Here is an 18,914-nt window from a genome sequence, read left to right on the forward strand (position 1 = left end):
GAAGAGTAACTGACATTATGACAAGTTTGAGTCACAACAAGCCCTACCATACGGTCTTCCCCTGGTTGGCATCCCCCAAATTTGACCGGGTTAATCTGGACACCTAGTGAACTCACAGGCCCCGACTAAACCTCACACCTGCTAAACTCACCTGTTTCTATAATTTGGTGAGATAGGGATTACAACAGCAACAAAGATCATCATTCCTCAGCCACTAGTGGAAGAAAAAGACATAACAGCCAAGAGACATAATACAGTGGTACCTCGGGTTACATACGCTTCAGGTTACATACGCTTCAGGTTACAGACGCTTTAGGTTACACACTCCGCTAACCCAGAAATAGTGCTTCAGGTTAAGAACTTTGCTTCAGGATCAGAACAGAAATCGTGCTCCGGTGGCACAGTGGCAGCAGGAGGCCCCATTAGCTAAAGTGGTGCTTCAGGTTAAGAACAGTTTCAGGTTAAGAATGGACCTCCAGAACGATTTAAGTACTTAACCCGAGGTACCACTGTAGTTAAAAACAGCAGGAAGAGCGACACAGCGGCCACTAGTGGAAGAAGAAGTCATAACAGCCAAGAGACACCATGCCTCTCTCACTGCCTCCGTTTCTTCCCCTTCTATTTGCCAGGAGCTGATGGGACCAGTGGCCATTTAAAAGTAATTATTATTATTACAATTATAAGTCGTGTGTCCTTGTTTCTTAATTTAATCCTTTTACATTGCTTTGTATGATTTGTGATATTTTAGGTATTGTGGTTTGCTGCTATTTTTGTCGATTATAGGTGAGTAATTCTTCATTGTAATTGATAAGTGTAAACTGTTTAATTATTACCTGCCGATGTTTAATTTTAGTGTTTGCTGTTGGATTCTAATGCATTATTGCACACTGCTTTATTTGGTATAAGTTGTTTATCTTAAAGTTATTGTGACTTTTCATGTAGGATCTGATAGTTACTATTAATGTTTAATGTTTTATTATTATTTTTGAGTGTGTTGGAAGCCGCCCAGAGTGGCTGGGGGAACTCAGCCAGATGGGCGGGGTATAATAATAATAATAATAATAATAATAATAATAATAATAATAATAGAGGGAATAGAATCATCCTTGAAGAAAGGCATGTCAAGAACATGCCCAGGTCCTATCGACCTAAGCTGGTGCCCCCTTCCCAGCCCCACTCCCTGCTGAGGCCAGCACCCCACTTCGACCCGTTACGGAATTTCCGGGGGGGGGGCACAGTTGCGTTGTGGGTCTCGCCTATCCCAGAAACGCTCCCCCACGCCCATACTTAGGGCGCGAGACGATGAGCTCAAGAAAACCCTTTCCATACACTGTTGCACCAAGCAACACTTATATTTCATTAATAAATACTCTGTTTCCTTTTTGTTTTTGAAACCCCTTATCGATATGAACAAGGGCTTGTGAATGAACTCTGTATTTGCATACTACTGCGTATAGACCAATCAAAAGCGTCGGATTTTGACAGCTAGCCAATAGCGTTTAGCGGATAGCGGCCTCTAGTGGACAGAATCTCTTCCCACTCAAGCTGCCTTTCCCCTCTGCAAGGTGACTCAGGTCGACCTTTTGCGCGCTTGACTGAGCGGCTGCCCACTGAGAGAACAATGGATTCAGTCTATTAAAACGTCATTAGCTAGGCTTCGATTGCTAAGCTGATACTTTGTTGCAATAAATGTGTCAAAACCCCTCGCCCATAGACTGTCAGCTTAGAAAAACCTTAAACCTTCAGAAAATAATATAAAATAAGTAGTTTGACCAATTCTCTTCATTCCAACGTCATTTTGGCCTTAAGAAAAAGGACTTCCTTCCCCACCACCTCCTGCCATAATCTCTCAAGCGTGAGGGCACGTACACCCCCACCCCCACCCCAGGGAAGTGCCCAGAGTGTCAATTGCTGAGCAGTTAGCTGACTAAAGAAACCCAGAACCCACCACCGAACTTGCCCCCAGGGCCTGGGTGCGCAAAGGGATTTATATCATACCTTTGGGTGGTGTGTACTTAAGAGGCGTTGAGAGATGTTTGCCTATGTCAATCTTGTACCTGGACATGTTTTGCCTAGGCTAATTTGTAAATCCCTCTGTAACCCTCCCCTTTCATGACATGTCAGTGATGTAAAGATGACGTATCAATGATGCCGTACAAACTGTATTCTGGGATATTGTGGGAAGTTTTAAAAGTCAATGTCACCCCATTCTCAGGGTTCTTGCTCCTGTAGGTGTTAAGTTGTGGGTGAACATATCAGACGACACAGCGATTCTTCAAACAGCTCTTGTTTATTCACAGGTCAGAACAGAACTGAACTGAAGGGTTCAGTCAGCCTGCTTATATAGAGCTCCAGTACAACATAACTGTAACAACTTTCTAAAACAATCCAATCACTGAACGTCACTTTCGATCCCTTATTTGCATAACTATCTACAGTATCCCCCTGCTGGCCCAGGGTGAGAACTTCAGTACATAACAGTAGGAACCTGTTGCGCAACAATAAATATCTTTGTCTACTGAGCGCTGTTTTACTCTGGTTTGTGGCTGGGATTCCCTTCCTTTCTGACCGCAAGTACCCGCAGGCTCTGCCCAAGGAGCTGGGCTGTTGAGTAGCCTCACACCCCATAAATTTTCCCTTTCAGTGCAGAGACTGACACCCTGCCAACCCATGTGGATTATCCAGAACCATTGCCAAAACCATCAGGCTCACATTCACATGGATGGCCACCCACCTCTCAGCTCTCCCTCCCCAGCTGATGGAGACCAGTGCCCAGCAGTCCTGGGAGGGTGCCCTCTACCTTGCCAGCTTTGCCAACTCATACCTCCAGGTTCCCAGACAACATGCAAGTGTGATAGGAATTTTGAGGTCTTAGGTATATGTTAAATGTTCATAAGCATACCAACCAAGCACGTACATAGATCAGCACAGGAAGACCGACCTGAAACCATTTTGATTCCTAAACTGAGCAAATGTTTTCTCTGCAAGGTCAAAGTGGGAAACCTCTCCATTGTTTCTTTCCTCACAAATCCTGTCTTAAGGGCACATTTAAGATAAGAATAGAGTGTGAGCCTGTGACCTGGCCCAGGAACTAAGTATTTATCATTACAAAAGACTGGCCAGGCTCCCCAGGCAATCCAATAAAGTAAGCAGAGTATCCAATCAAGTAACTTGCCAGGCAGGAGATAAACGACGATAGGAGAAAAACAGCAACAAATTTCTGTTTTAGACTGCCTTTTCTGTGATGTAGGTATGATGTATCTGGGGGTGGTCTTGGACTCGAGGGCAGGCAATTTAAAATGTCTATATAAGGCCTTGTTCTTGGTTCCTCCTCCCTCCTGCGTTGTGGTGGGTGAGGACCCTGTTGCAACAGATCAATAAAGATCAGGCTTACTAGCTGCTTTGCTTCTCAATATTCTCTGGTTGGCCTCTGTTATTCTCTCCTACCGATAGGGAACCCATGTAAGGACTCTATATGGGCTCTTGGGTACCCCATAAGGGGAAAAGGGCAGATTTTTGTCAACAACACAAGTTAAGACCTTCAGCCTCTCCACCATACAAAAGGGATACAAAAAGGAATTCTGTGCAGGATGCCTCCATTGCCAACAACTGAAGAACAACCGCCCATCCGAGGGGCAATGAAAAAGCAAGCTGAAGGAGGGAGGGAGGAGATATCCGAAGGGAGGATACAATTTTTTTGTGAACTGAAATAAATGAGCATTTCGAGTCTCTATGGCTATCCATGGCATTACTGAGGGATCTATAAAAAGGTAAAGGTACCCCTGCCCGTACGGGCCAGTCTTGACAGACTCTAGGGTTGTGCGCCCATCTCACTCTAGAGGCCGGGGGCCAGCGCTGTCCGGAGACACTTCCGGGTCACGTGGCCAGCGTGACAAAGCTGCATCTGGCTAGCCAGCGCAGCACACGGAACGCCGTTTACCTTCCCGCTGGTAAGCGGTCCCTATTTATCTACTTGCCCCCGGGGGTGCTTTCGAACTGCTAGGTTGGCAGGCGCTGGGACCGAGCAGCGGGAGCGCACCCTGCCGCGGGGATTCGAACCGCCGACCTTTCGATCGGCAAGTCCTAGGCGCTGAGGCTTTTACCCACAGCGCCACCTGCGTCCCGAGGGATCTATAGGTTCGATCTATTGACTAAGGCGAGTCATAGGCCATTGATGACAGTATTGTTTACTCCCCCCCCCCAACATATTTTCTAGGAATAAGAGTAAGGTTATTCTACAGCAACCTCACTGCTTCCACAGTGAGAGTTCATGATAGTCTGAATTACTCTAATTAAATTAAATTATTCTAAACATAGAAATGTTTACAGTAGAACTTGCCAGTTGCTTTACCTTGTAAATTTTAAGTTTTAAATATAGTTTGTCCATCTAGCAATGAATAAAATGAAAATGAAAACATCAATATATAATGCCGGCTCCCTCGGCCACTAAAGCGAGATGAGTGCCGCAACCCCAGAGTCGGCCACAACTGGACCTAATGGTCAGGGGTCCCTTTACCTTTTACACAGCTTCTGCCTAATCCTGGTGAGGCCAGGCGGTCAGCGCTGACCCGGGCTTCCTGGAACAGCCAGCAGTGGTGCATTCCGACAGTAGTCTTGCCATACAAGCAGCAGCCACCAGAAGCCACTGTTCCACTTGGAGGAAGCAGGCAGCCTACCAGCGCTCACACGTCCAGGGAAAGAAACGAAGGCGATGGGTGGCTAGTGGGCAAGCAAGCACCACTCCCAAGGCCAGCGGCTGGGCTGCAAAGGGAGGGAGGGAGTGGGGTGGCCTAACTGAAGGGCACGATGCTGGCTGTGAGCAGGGCCAGGGATTCGTGACACATCACTTGGTTGGGAATTCTGAAATCACTCTCAAGATTTTAATTTTAAACCAGTTTCAGGCAATATATCAACACATCACCCAGGCCCATAGATAATGGTAAGCTTTGCACAGACATTATGTAAAACTGCGTTAGATATGCCCCTCCACCCACTCAGTGACTATAAGGTGAAATAAAAATGGCTATAATTGTTTTCCTTTTCACAGAAGTAGATAAAATATGCAAGCATACCTGCTGCTGTAAACCTGCATATAGACCCAGGGATTTTACAGTCTCTATCAGAGATGGATGCTGTTTGTAGGCATGGTCATCCCTTCTGAGTCATTGCTATATGGTTACTCCACAAGCAGAAACTTTAGCATTTTGGGATAGGCATAATACAAATCATAGGCAGTGGTAGGAAAAAACAGAACATGGATTCTCAGCACAGAGCGAGCTACGAGATATGTCACTCCTCCCCACAGAAGAAGAGTTTTCACAGTTCCACATGGAAAATGATCAGTTTTCAATCCATCCCTGAAATCACTGAGGGAGCACCCTAGGGAAATGATTCACTTGGACACTAAGCTATGTCTCATATCCATTCATGATGTGGCCAATGCTGACCATACTGCTCAACAATTAATCATATATCTATTGGTTGCTGCTCATCTTGTGTGAAAGGATGCATCTTGTTACTCTATGGATCTATGGCTTAAAATAGTTGTTTGTGTTTGTTGGCATTTCAAAAAAACTTGACTCATACAATACATTCTGCTAGGTGTGATTCGGACTTCTCTGACTTTGCAACTGCTTGGGGGCAGTTTGCGATTTATATGACCAAAGAATCTCATGGATGGAATATTCCCACTAAATAGGGGTTTATTTGGCAACATTCATGAATGGTATGTTTGGTACAAATAGGAACTTTGTTTTCCACTGTGGAAAGTATTTCCCTTCATTCTTTTTACGTGTTCTATGATTACTGTATTGGCCCCAATATAAGCCGCACTGTGTGTCTGTTTCAGCAGTGATATCATAAAACCGAATTTTTGCAAGGTCGCAAATTTAAGCTGCACTTTTAACTTTTAATGGTCGGAATGTGGAAGAAAAAGTGAGGCTTATACTTAAGCCAATACAGTAAGTACAGAAAAGGTGAAACTACAGAATCAGCAGTTTGGTGCAAACAGCCCTTTGGAACTTTCTTCTCTATGAGGGCTACTGGCTATTAAGGGCTGGTGCTGTGATATTTTTATTGTAACAATCTGTATGTGGGCTTTTATATAAATAAAAAAATAAAAAAATTGTCCCGTAGCACCTTAGATGCCAGGTGTCTTAGACACCAACTCAGTTTGTTCTGGGTCTGAGCTTTCGTGTGCATGCACACTTCTTCAGATACACTGAAACGGAAGTCACTAGACCCTTATATATAGTGGGAGGGTGGGGTGGGGTTTTTCTCAGGAGGGTGGTGGGAGATGGGTGATTGACTCAATGGGTATGGTAAACCTGTGGAGGACTGTTAAGGACTGCAATTAGTCCTACAGGAAAAAGCAAAGGATAGTATGCAGATGATTAGCATATGTAATGAGACAGGAATCCACTATCTCTATTCAGACCAGGTCTCCCCATAGTTTTCAGTTTAGTGAGAAGTTGTAATTCAGCAACTTCTCAAGTCTGAAATTCTTTTGTAATAAGACAGCTGCTTTGAGATCCTGTATTGAATGTCCTGGAAGATTGAAGTGTTCTCCTACTGGCTTCTCTGTCTTGTGATTCCTTTTATATGGGCTTTTATATGTATATATTGTATATGCATATATTATAAAGTTTTATACAGTGGTGCCTCGCAAGACGAAAAGAATCCGTTCCGTGATTCTCTTCGTCTAGCAGTTTTTTCGTCTTGCGAAGCAAACCCATTGGCGGCTAAGCGGATTAGCGCTATTAGCGATTTAGCGGTATTAGCGGATAAGCTGTTAAAAGGCTATTAACGGCTTAGCAGCTTTGAAAAAGGGGGGGAAGCGGGGGGGGAATGGCGAGACTCGCAAGACGTTTTCGTCTTGCGAAGCAAGCCCATAGGGAACTTCGTCTTGCGAAGCGCCTCCGCGACGGAAAACCCTTTCGTCTTGCGGGTTTTTCATCTTGCGAGGCATTCGTCTTGCGGGGCACCACTGTATATATATAAACCATAGACCTGTCCATCAAAATGAAATACTCTACCCTCCTCTCTTGATTTCTGGACAGTTTGACCAGTCAGCTTGGTTTCATTTCTGGAGGGCAGGAAGACAGAAACAGTCATTTTTCAAGGGGGTAGTTGGCACTAAGACTTGAAGCCCACTCCAGCTCCCAGGAGGCTGACTCTCTTGCCTAAGGTTGGAAATAATTCACACCCTTGGATGGAGGATCCCCAGATGCTGAAGAGGACAAGGCTCCTCAATTTGAATAAGCAATGTGGTTTTACAGAAACTCACTCATGAGTAACCGAGCAAGCTCATGCCCAGGGGTCAGCAACCTAAGGGCTTTTGATCGGCCCACGGAGGTTGTTTGATCGGCCCACAAGCCACCCCCGAACCGAGCCGCCCACTCGCACGCTGCGCTAAACCAGTACAGCACGGCGCAGGGACTCGCTTCTGTGGCGCCAAAAATCGCATCTGCGCAGTCGCGGAAAATAGCGCGCGCGCAATCAGGCCCATGGAGGGATCTCCACGGAACCGATCTGGCCCAGGCAAGATAAACTTTGCTGACCCCCACTCATGCCCCAATGTAGTGAGGATCAGTATGTGCAGCATGGAAGCAGGAACAGTGATGTTATTCATCACGTAAGGAAGCTAAAAATAACAGAGACACACAGAGCTTGAAAACAAAAAATCATGGGATATTTCACAAACAAAACATTACTGTTCAACACAAAAGTCACACATGAAAATCACAAGTGATCAGAGATATGCAGCTCTGGAAAAATGGATCCCAGGAACCTTTACAAGAGTACAGATAGTATGAAACACCTTCCTTTAAAAAGCAGGGCAGGTGCTTTTCTCCTTCACATACACAATTACTGAAACCACACCTTTAAATTGATACTCACCCCTAGAAAAACTGGAATAATGCAATTAAAAGAAAAAGGAATGGTTTTCACACCAGCTATGTCTGGCCCAAGGCATGCTGCTAGCAGACACAACCTTTCATGGGTTCACAATTTTTCAGATGACAATTTTTATTATTATATAAAAAAAAATCTAAATATTTTGTTCTGCATTCAACAAACATGATATTTGAAACTCATGGCATAGTGAGAAAATCATACATAAAACATTAATAAAATTAAAGGATGATTAAAACACTGCAGGTTACTTTCAAAACATGCAACCTCTGTAAGGCACTAAAAGACAAGAAGGGGTGGTAAATGTGCCCCTTGTTGGCCCGCTTTAACATGGCTTATGATACACAATGCAGCCCTTAATGACACCACCTCACCAACATAAATGGAGGATGAATCTCCCACGCCAACAATATGATGAAGATCCTGAGCTATTTAAGTTCCAAAATCAGATATGGCTTTGAAATAGGTCCACCCAGCTGAGCCCGTAGCAAAAGGGTCCTGGAAGTTAAGGAACAAGGTTTGATCACAGTGGAGATCGAGGACGAATCGGGGAGGTTGATAAGGCACTGTCTCCAAAGACATTGGCGTAAGAGGACTTGAGGAGCTGCACGTAGCTTTGCATGCTTCGGTTGGTGCTTTCAGATTGTTCAAGACGATCCTTCAGGTCATGGAGGCGGCTTTCATACCGACACTCTGCCTGCATGAGGACGGGGGAAATGGTTGAAGTAGGGGAAATCACTGCCACGCTCACCCCATTATGGATTCTTCATACAAGCAAGTAGCAGTTCACCATGCCAAGTGGAAATACCAGGCTGCTAACCCCTTTATCTTACACCTTTAGCATATATTCCATGATCCCAATCGGTTCCCTGTGCTTCATCCTATTAAAAAACCAAAAAAACAAAACAAAAACCCAACCAACCAACCAACCAACCAACCAACCAACCAACCCACACTCATCTACTTCTTTGCCTCCCTATCAAAACACAAGATGGGATGGACCTAAAAGTCCTTAAGAGAGTTAAGAGAGCTGCTGCTGCTGCAGAAAGCCACTCACATCATCTTTGCTCCGCCGCAGCTGATTCAGTTCCGTCTTTGTCCTGCTCAGTTGAGTTTCCAAATCTAGCATCTTGGACTGGGCTGTTCTCTCCCTTGCTGCTGCTCGTTCCCTTGTTTGTTCCAGCTTTTGCAGGCAAGGCAATAGAAACAAGACAAACCAATGTTTTGGGCTTTAGCAAAAAAACCAAAAAAAGCATCCCTCTAGAACCTTTGGGGAATGAGAGTGGCTTGATTCCAATTTTCCAAAGCTTCTAAAGCCTGGAAACATTAAAAAAAATGTAGCACTCACTTTCCTGTTATATTAGAAACAGGGTTAATCTACATATGCAATGTTAGCAGGGGAAAGAGCAACAAGACGGGAGGGAAATTTCTGTCCTCATCCTCCCAGACTGGAGTTGCTTTACAGCCAACACACGTTCTTCACACATACAAACATGTTCTTCAAAATACATGCCCACCTCTCTAGAGTTTGAAAGTAAAGTAACAGGTGTAAAGAACTTGGAGAAGTAAAATGTGTGTATGTGTGTATTGCGGGGAGGGAGCATTGATTTTACTTTAAATATCTAGAGACAGTTCAAGTGGCCCAATACATTATTATCTTTGCATTTATACTTCCCCACCAAGCTCACATTTCTAATATGAAAGACTAAGAAGAAAGAAAGAAAATCAAATCACAAACAAACACAGAGACAGAAAACATCCTGGGAGCCAGCAGGATATGTAATGGCTAAATGTTTTGCTTACACTGGAGAGAGCTGAGTGTGGGTCCCTATCCACCCACAATTTAATTGAGTGCTCTCTCTCAAGCTAAGCACATCTTTCACAGCTGTTATAAGGAGAAAAGAGGTTCCTTGCATGGGCTGCTCTCAAGAGCTCCTCAAAAGTAGGATGGGATGGAAGTGTATCAAATATACATGACCTCCTACTAGGGCAATAGGGAAGGGCTCTTTTCAACCCAATTCCCTGGTGGGCAGCCTTGGGGAAAGCTGTGGCAGGGCCAGCCCAAGACATTTGGCACATAGGCGAACCACAAAATGGCGCTCCTCTCCCACCACCAGGGAATAAAGGGCGAGTAAAGATCTATATTAAGAAGGGGGTCGGGGAGAATAAAGATCTACATTGGTGCATAGGTGGGCATCAAACCAACCTTACCAGATGGCTGAAGTGGGAATCAAAGGCCACTGTGGGGAGAGGCCTGTTCTGTATCACGCTGGGTCGGTGAAGAGCCCAGGAGACCCCAGAGGGCAGCCCTGCCATTTTCTCCCAGGGACAGGAGACTAGTAGTGCCTCCTGCTCACCAGGAACCTGCTGCTGTGGCAACAGGAGACACATTCTCTGGAGGCTGAATCTGCTGCCCCCGTGGATCTTGCTGCCTCACCTCATGGGTGTGATGGCCAAGGCATGTGGAGGGGACTTTTGTACAGTGGGCTACATTTCCAGCCACAGACACCTCTGCCTCCTTCCAGATAAGTGAGGCATTGCCACAGTTCAAGGACACATTCCTGCAAGGAACTGCTGAGTAAAACCATGCAAGGAGGACACCCAGAGCAGGGCTGGAAGAAGCATAGAGAGTCCCAAGGACCACATTTGGGATCCAGGGTTGAGATTCCCCACCCCTTGTACTAAAGCATCTTCTCACTGATCTCCTGAAGCTGGTCCTCAACAACAAAACACTTAAGGGAAGAGAATTCTGCTCCCACTGCAATGGCAATGCTCCCTCACTCATTGCCCAGTGGGAGGTACCAACCTGCCTCTTGGCATCGCCAATTGCTATCTCCAGCTGGCGAGCCAAGGCGCCACATTCCCGGGTCTTCTCCTCTAGTCGCAGCTGGGCCTGATGGATCGACTCCTCCCTTTTCGCTATGACCTGGATAAATTCTATATTCTGACCGCTTGCTGCTTCAAGCTTCCTGAATTGCAACCACAAGGAAGATTCATGGGTATATGCCAATCAAAACAGGGCTCAACATTTAAATGGACTAGATGTGCCTGTAAATAAGTTTTGATAGGAGCTACTTTATAAAAAGGTACCTCTACTTACGTTCACCTGCAGTTATGTATCCTTCGGGATACGTACACGGCAAACCCAGAAGTATTTTTCTGGGTTTTGCTGCGTGCACATGTACAGAAGCGCTTTACCGCCATGTGCGCATGTGCAGAAGCGGTCCCTCCAGTTGCAGAAACCTCAGGATCCGACCGGAGCTCCATAACAGATCCCGTCCGCAACCGGAGGTACCACTGTGTGTGTGTGTGTGTGTGTGTGTGTGTGTGTATCTACGGTATACGCTGAATAGCCAATGTAATGCCATCCAGGGGCTGGTGGACTCTTGAGTCTCATCCAGTATGGCCAAAGGTTGATGGGAACTGGAGTCCAGTAACATTTGGAGGGTATGATGTTGGCTACCCCTCCCTCATAGGAACTGCAGGTGGCCAGCACAGTCATTGTCGCTTTGCCAATAAGCAATTTTCTGGAAACAACAACAACTTGTTTGAATACAATGTCTGACCAAGCCACAGCTCTAGTGAAAAGCAAACACAGGCCCATTGACAACACTGATATTGCAAAGGAATGTGTTAAGCACCAAGTCAGACCATCATTTCTGCCCAGCATCTGCTGCTGGCACTGCCCGCCTGCAGTTCTCCAAAGCCTTAGGTGGGAAAAGGTATTTCCTTCCCCATCTTTCCCAGCTACGATGATTTTTTAGATGGAGATTTGATTTCCAGACCTCCTTAATGTGAAGCCATCAGCAAGCAACAGCGGCTTGCAACAGAACATTGCATTTGTTTTGCTCTATGTGTCTGCTTTAGTTCCAGTGCTTCTGAAAAGGTCTGGCTGAACGAGCTGTCATGAGAACTGATCATTAGCTGCTGCCCACAGGAGGAGATTGGTCCTAGGAACCAGCAGCTATCTTAAGAGGCAGGTTGTGGAAAGCATATACAGTGGTGCCTTGCAAGACGAAATTAATTTGTTCCGCGAGTTTTTTCGCCTTGCGATTTTTTCGTCTTGCGAAGCACGGTGTCGGAAAAGTTTTGGAAAAGCTTCAAAAATCACCAAAGTCTTCAAAAACCTCAAAAAAGGCTACCACACCGCGTGCTATGAGTTGCTCCTCGAAGTCAAGTCGCAACTGTATTAACGGTTTTAAGAAAAAGGAAACAAACTTGCAAGACGTTTTCGTCTTGCAAAGCAAGCCCATAGGGAAAATCGTCTTGCGAAGCAACTCAAAAAACCAAAAACCCTTTCGTCTTGCAAGTTTTCCGTCTTGCAAGGCATTCGTCTTGCGAGGTACCACTGTAGCTACATAAATTGCTACAGTTCCTTGACTCCTCCCTCTGGTCTCCCCCACCCCCAAAAAAGTATAATGTATTGGCCTGAACATAAGCCGCACCCGAATATAAGCCACACCTTTAAAATTCAAAGGGGGAGGGAGAAAAAACACAATACCCGAATATAAGCCGCTCCCTTAAAATTCCGCAGGCGCTCACACCCATTCCATTTTACCGTATGTATGTTTCAGCAGCAATATCGTAAAAGCCAGTTTTTGCAAGGTTGCAAATTTAAGCTGCACTTTTAACTTTTCACGGTCGGAATCTGGTGGGAAAGTGAGGTTTATATTCAAGCCAATACAATATTAGCCTACATTTGGAATGCAAGAGGCCTGCACTTTTTGCCTTCCCAACACTGCCAGTAGCCTGGTTCGCATGTCACAGTAAGCGAATGCAGAAGTGTGGGGGCTCCTGAAGAGGAGGTTGTGGCCATTTTGTTTCTCCCTTGTTGTTTTGCTGCTGCACCAACACTGAACGAAACCATAGTTTGGCTTATCATGTCGTCCAAACCCAGGCTTGTAGCTTAGCTCTTCCAGGCAATCCACAAGCCAGGAACTAAAGGACAAACCCTAGTGACCGCCAACAGTTAATCTGGAGAGAGTTAAAGTCTGACCCCAGGTCCAGACTTACAAAGATCACTGTAGGCAGCAGCAAATCTCTGCTGTGACTCAGCTGTGAACTCCTGTCCTGAACTCCCTATGTTCACGCTGAGCCATGGTTTGGGCTTTGCATGGTGTGCCAACCAGAGCAACTGTCTTCCCCACCATCACCACCAAGCCCAGCATCCATGACAAGACTACAGAGTTCCGTACTCAACACTGACACAGCACCTGATGGATCTATACGCACAGGAAAACATTTGCACAACACAGCCTTTCAGTTTTGATCACTCTGCTCCCATCCTTGACAAAGCGGCATCCTCCCCAATTGCTCCTAACCTCTCCAGCTCTTCAAGCTTGAGGATCAGCTGCTTGTTCTCTTCTTGGGCAGACTGATACCTCTCTCTCATCATCTCCATCTTGTCTCCCTGAAGCTCAATCTGAAATTTGATTTGACTTGATTTAATAGTTGCATTCCGGTTTTCCAACAGCAAATGTTCAGCTCAAAGCAGCTAACATGGGCATTAACAAAGCAACAAACATCGCAATCACTATAATATCAAGCACAGCATCATATAAATAAAGCAAACGGCAACATTAAACCATCAAAACAATTAACACAATCAATGCAATTAAATCAAACCATAGCAATTCAAGATACGAAAACGAAAGATTGGTTTAAAAAATAGGAAGGGGGAAAGGTAGAAAATGTGTAAAGTCTTTAAGGCCTTCCCAAGCTACCAGTGACAGGTGCTGCTCATTTTGATGTCAAGATCTCCCCGTTCTTTATTTCCTAGAGAAACAAGAATGGAGTCATGCAGAGAGAGACAGAAAGACAGACAGAGAGAGAAAAGGAGCAGAAAAAACTACCATGTTCAGGGCTTAAGTGGACCAGGGCTCATTTGGTGCTTATTTAATGTTACTATTTACATTGCACCTTTCTTCTTCCACCATGGAAGGTCATCCACATGTGGTTTCCAGGTACTGAGCAGACCCAAAGCTACTTAGCTTCAGCAAGGTGATGGCCTTGTGTGCTTTGAGACCAAATCCCAGGAGCAGAATCTGATTTCAGTACCAGGAGGTGGGACAGCCTTCTGAGGGAGGTGTCTTTGCCTCACCACTAAACAACTATAATCAGCAACCCCTTCACACACACCCTCAACCCCACTGGTCAAAGGATGGCTGCAGGGCAGGGAAGAGCCCAGGCACCTCCTGTTGCACACATTAAGCACTGTACGTGTTCCTGTTTTTGTGGCCTTTTCAGAGCCTATTTTGATCCAGCATGATTTTTTTTTCTTCTCAGCGCTGCACAAATGAGCCGCCAGCCACCTGCAAGCAAAGTGAAGCACACACAGATTGAGGCAAAAATCACAATCTCTCACTCACACACACACACACACACACACACACACACACACAAGCACACACAGAATGAAAGGTTTATGGAGCCGAGCAAAATTAGCCATGGGTTGCTAAAAAGATGAAGTTGCCTTTGACAAGGAATGGAGGCTCAGGTGCTTTTGGTCAGGCACATGTTATGCTCATGCTGGTTTGCACCCCATACCAAAAAAATAAATAAATCTATGCAATTTAATATAAAAAACCAATATCTGATTTAATCCACCAAGAGCTTATTTCACATGGATTTACTGTGCATAAAGATTTCTGGCTCAAAAAGAAAGACTTTAGAAGAAGAATTTGGGTCAGTTTGGAAGCACAGTACAGCAGCTGTAAAATTAAGGCCAAAAAGGTCACACAGAGAGGCTTAGGGAACGAAGCATTGACTGTCAGAAAGACCAAAGGACTGGAACTTTAGCAAGTGTAACTAAACCAGTCACCATGAGCTGAACCACAGCAGCTCCCCACCACCCACAGCCCAGGTCTTTGCTTTCAATTTTAGCACATACCACACTTACAAGGATGTGTGCATTTCAAGACTGAACAACACAGGAGGAGAAACTGAAGTGCTTGCATCCTAAGAACTTCAGTTTCTATTTCCTTCTTCAAAATGAAAGAAAGCAATCCTCAATGGCATTACTTAAGTGTTCCATGCCTAGGTTGCACCTTCTCCCCCCCCCCCCACAACAAGATAAATAAATTATGCAAAACAAGCCAACATGTGCAAATATTCTGGTACGCAGTTTTGATTCCTCCATCCCACTCAGTGCCCAGAGACCTGCCTAACCATTTTCAAATTTTCATCCCTCTCAGTCATGAGGTCTAGAAATTCGACTTTTTGTTGATGAATTTAAGTTTCTAGCTTGAACTGCAATTACACAGAACCCAGGGAAACCTATGCATTGCCATATGAAGGAAGGACCCACAAATGAAAGCGGGAAGGGGGCTGGTGGATCTTAACTGCATGCTTTCACAAGGCTACCCATTTGTTAACTTGCCAGAGAAGGTGTTGGTGGACTGAGAAAAGCAGCAGGCTTAAATGCAGATAGCAAAACAGCAAAACAAAGACATGCCACACGTCCTTTTATTCTGCAGTGCAGATGTTTAATCATTTCAAAAAGAGACGAGACAAGAGACAAAGATTGCATTTTCTTGATGCTAGAGGCTCATTTTGGTCCTCGGCTTGGGGTTCGTGTGGGCACCTTCTGCCAATCCCTTACCCGCTGACGGAGGTCTGTGATCATGGTTGACAGCTCCATATTTTTCTTCTCGTAACTCTTTAGCTGTTCCTGACACTCAGCCAGTTTAGACTCTGTGATCTTCAAGATCTCAGGAAGCTTTTCTAGCTCAGCAACTTGACTCTGGAACTGCTTACGAGCCTGTGAGCAAGAATGCAAAAAGCAGGAATTAAAGATAAGAGAGGGTGCTTGGCCACAAGACCTATTGATCTGATAACAATGAGGCTGAATTTCTAACATTTGTAGAAACTGATAAATACGATGCAAAATGTACAAGAGGTATTCCTCTCATGTTTTTGTGAGGTACTAGTCTGCTCCTTCTCTTTCACACTCCATGAAAAGTTCCTGTGCAGGAGCTACAACACATGAAACCTCCAGATTTTATATGGCTCATCTACAGCTTAGACCAGACACTTACATTTTCAATCTCCTTGGTCATTTCTTCTTTCAATGATTTGTTCTCTTTATCACAAAGCTCCAGTTTCACATTCACCTCATCGGCTTCCATTCGCGTTTTCAGCACCTGGGGAAAATATGTTGGTGGGTTGTTGTTTTTTAAGGAGAAGACAAACATGTACAGCAGCTACTTTATCAAATGGAACTGAATTGATCATGTTTCAGTTTGGGTTTAGTGAACACAACTGTGAGAAATCTGAAGAGAAAGTATTAAAAGTCTTGTTCACATAGACACTCCATTTTTTAATCAGTCCTCAAAATAAAAGTCATTGCAGTTATGTTCTCACCTAAAGGAGTCAGAACTCAGAGGGAGACACACCGACCTGCCCTGCTGAACTGCTTTTCTCCATTTGTGTTAGAACACATAAACTCTACCTCTAACCCAGGGGTCAGCAACTTTTTTCAGCCGTGAGCCGGTCTACCGTCCCTCAGACCATGTGGTGGGCTGGACTATTTTTTTTTGGGGGGGGGGGGAAGAACTAATTCCTATTTTCCCACAAATAACCCAGAGATGCAGTTTAAATAAAAGAACATATTCTGCTCATGTAAAAACACGCTAATTCCCAAACCGTCCGTGGGCCAGATTGAGGAGGTGATTGGGCCGGATCCAGCCCCCAAGCCTGTTTGCCTACCCATGCTCTGACCTATACAGGTGCCTTTGGTTCATATTTTAGAGACAATTTCCTCTCTAAATACCAAGAGTGGAATATAATTCTGAAATCCATACCCTACAGCTTTACTCCTCATAATTCCACAATGATGGGCTCATGACTGTAGGTTAATTCCACAGGGGCCATCGTTCTGTGAATCACTCTGACTGGGCAAGATACAAAGTAATGAATCCTCCCATTGTCTCTTTAAAGACAACACCACACACCCAGCAACAGAAAAGCTCTGGAGGCATGGGGATCCATCATGAGCCATAATCTCCAGATTTCTAGCTTTTCTTTAAAAAATTTTTTTTTAAAAAATCTCTAGCATCTGTAGAACCTGATATATAAGAGGCCAAATGTGCAGTGACCATTATTCCCATGCATCTGTGAACTACTCCTGCATGCAAGCCCCTTTATGCGTAGACTTTGAAAGAGCCCAATTTCACTACAAGGTGAGACAAACCCCTTTCAAGTGTGACAGTTCAGATAATAAAAAGGTGCTCTAAATTAGTGGACAAGGCTTTTATACAGAAGTGCTCCAGTTTGTTGGCTTTCCTCTTTGTTGGCCTTTGCCAAGCTGGAGTCCTCTCCAGATGTTTTCGACTACAACTCCCATCATCTGCAGCATCATACAGCTGTGCTGCCTTGGTCTGATGGAAGCTGTAGTCCAAAGCACCTGAAGGGTCTTGGTAAATGTTGCCATTTATGAGCCTAGCCTAAGCCAAGGCATCTGCATCACCCAAGTCTTTCATTGCTGCCAAGAACAGAGTGAGAGAAGCTCAAAATCAAGTAAGAAAAGCCTTTGGAGACACCTGAGAAAACTAACCAGTTTAAGCCTATTTTATGTTCTGCAGCTCTCAAATCATTCTCTGTATTTGATGTGCATTTGTTTATTGCTTTTTAATTACTACCACAATTGGGCACCTCTCAGATTTTGAAATATTGTAATCTATCTTGGGTAGGGGTATTTTTTTATTTTTAAAAAAGATATATACTATTTCTACATTCAGTTTCCCAATAATAGAGGGCTACAAAATGAAACAGACCAACTTCAAATCCTTTCAGTAACACAAAGGGAGAAGAGGAGGTGCTTATCAGGTACCCCCACCTCTTGCAAATATCTAGAAAGGAAATTGCCAAGTACTTGCTTAGACAAAAGACACAGAATGCCTGAAAACCAAAATGCACCTCTGCCCCACTCCCCAAGTTCCAGGGTTTTGGAGCTCAGCAGGGCATTCCTGCCAGAAGACGAAGAAGGAAAGAGGGTGCCAAAGGTCTTTCGAGAGCAGTACCTGGTTCTTGTAACTTTCAATTGTCCCTTCGTAGTTCTTGAGGGATGCTTTGAGCATTGCTATTTCCTGCTGAGCTTTATTCAACTTTTCCTCCACCGGCAGAATGCTATTCTGGAGAAACCAGAAGAGAGACGTGTTCAGTCAGAAGAGAAAGGACTGCTGGGCTGTACAACAAGCATCTCCTTCCTGGCGTAGGCAGTTAAGACTGTCAACTAGAACCTGGGAGACCAGGGTTCGAATCCTCCACTCGGCCATGAAGCTCACCAGGTGACCTTCAGCCAATCACTCACTCACAGCCTAACATACATCACCAGGTTGTTGTGGGCATTAGAGGAGGAAGGGGGGGGGGGACTTGGATAACAGCCCAGACTGGAATAGAGTCAGGGGAAGCTGCACTGTTAAAAAGACAGTTGGAAAAATATATATACACAAATAAAGCTGTATTTGATGGATGAAAGGATATATGATGTTTGACATAATTGAGAATCGCAGAGCCAGGGATGGAGAATTTTAAAGCGTTAAAATCGGGTTGTGGAAAATATGGAAACAATGAGGAGGGGCAGGACTGAGATTTGGATATATGCTTCAGAGATCCAGACTTACGATTTGGATTATAATTTGGTCTTTTTTTAATTTTGGTTTTTTATTTTAATTGGATTATGATTGGATATGTTAATTGGATGTTTTTTATTGGAAAATTAATAAAAATGATTTTTTTAAAAAGAGGAGGAATGGGGAGAAGCATCTACACCACCTTGAGCTCCTTGGAAAAAAGATGGGATTAAAATGCAATAAAATAAACAAACAAACAAATCCCATGTGGAACATCTCCAGCACTATCTCCACTGAAATGATTGGAAGTTATTTTAAAAGGATGGTGGAGATGCCCCTAGCAGAACTAGACCAGATTGTGCCCTAAGTATATATGTTTTGGACTACAACTCTCAACAGTCCTAGCTAGCATGATTGCATTATGCTGGG

The 18,914-nt window shown here is 44.5% G+C and overlaps 1 protein-coding gene and 1 long non-coding RNA gene across 8 annotated transcripts in view; both read right to left on the reverse strand.

Moving 5' to 3' along the window:
• Positions 1 to 18,914, reverse strand: part of LOC144326116 (uncharacterized) — a 276,840-nt gene that overhangs the window by 191,548 nt on the left and 66,378 nt on the right. The gene's annotated exons all lie outside the window — the stretch shown is intronic.
• ODF2 (outer dense fiber of sperm tails 2) overlaps positions 7,669 to 18,914 on the reverse strand; it is a 40,626-nt gene continuing 29,380 nt past the window's right edge. For 6 of the 7 annotated variants that reach the window (XM_077922644.1, XM_028714493.2, XM_028714499.2 and 3 more), the window contains 7 exons: positions 17,934 to 18,044; positions 15,951 to 16,055; positions 15,515 to 15,673; positions 13,236 to 13,336; positions 10,721 to 10,883; positions 8,972 to 9,097; positions 7,669 to 8,611 (listed from right to left, as the gene is read on the reverse strand). In XM_077922644.1, the coding sequence (XP_077778770.1) occupies positions 8,438 to 8,611; positions 8,972 to 9,097; positions 10,721 to 10,883; positions 13,236 to 13,336; positions 15,515 to 15,673; positions 15,951 to 16,055; positions 17,934 to 18,044 (939 nt within the window). In that variant the 3' untranslated portion in view covers positions 7,669 to 8,437. The other variant, XM_028714500.2, reaches the window with a different exon arrangement.

The sequence above is a fragment of the Podarcis muralis genome, chromosome Z (assembly GCF_964188315.1).
Source record: "Podarcis muralis chromosome Z, rPodMur119.hap1.1, whole genome shotgun sequence".
NCBI lineage: Eukaryota > Metazoa > Chordata > Lepidosauria > Squamata > Lacertidae > Podarcis > Podarcis muralis.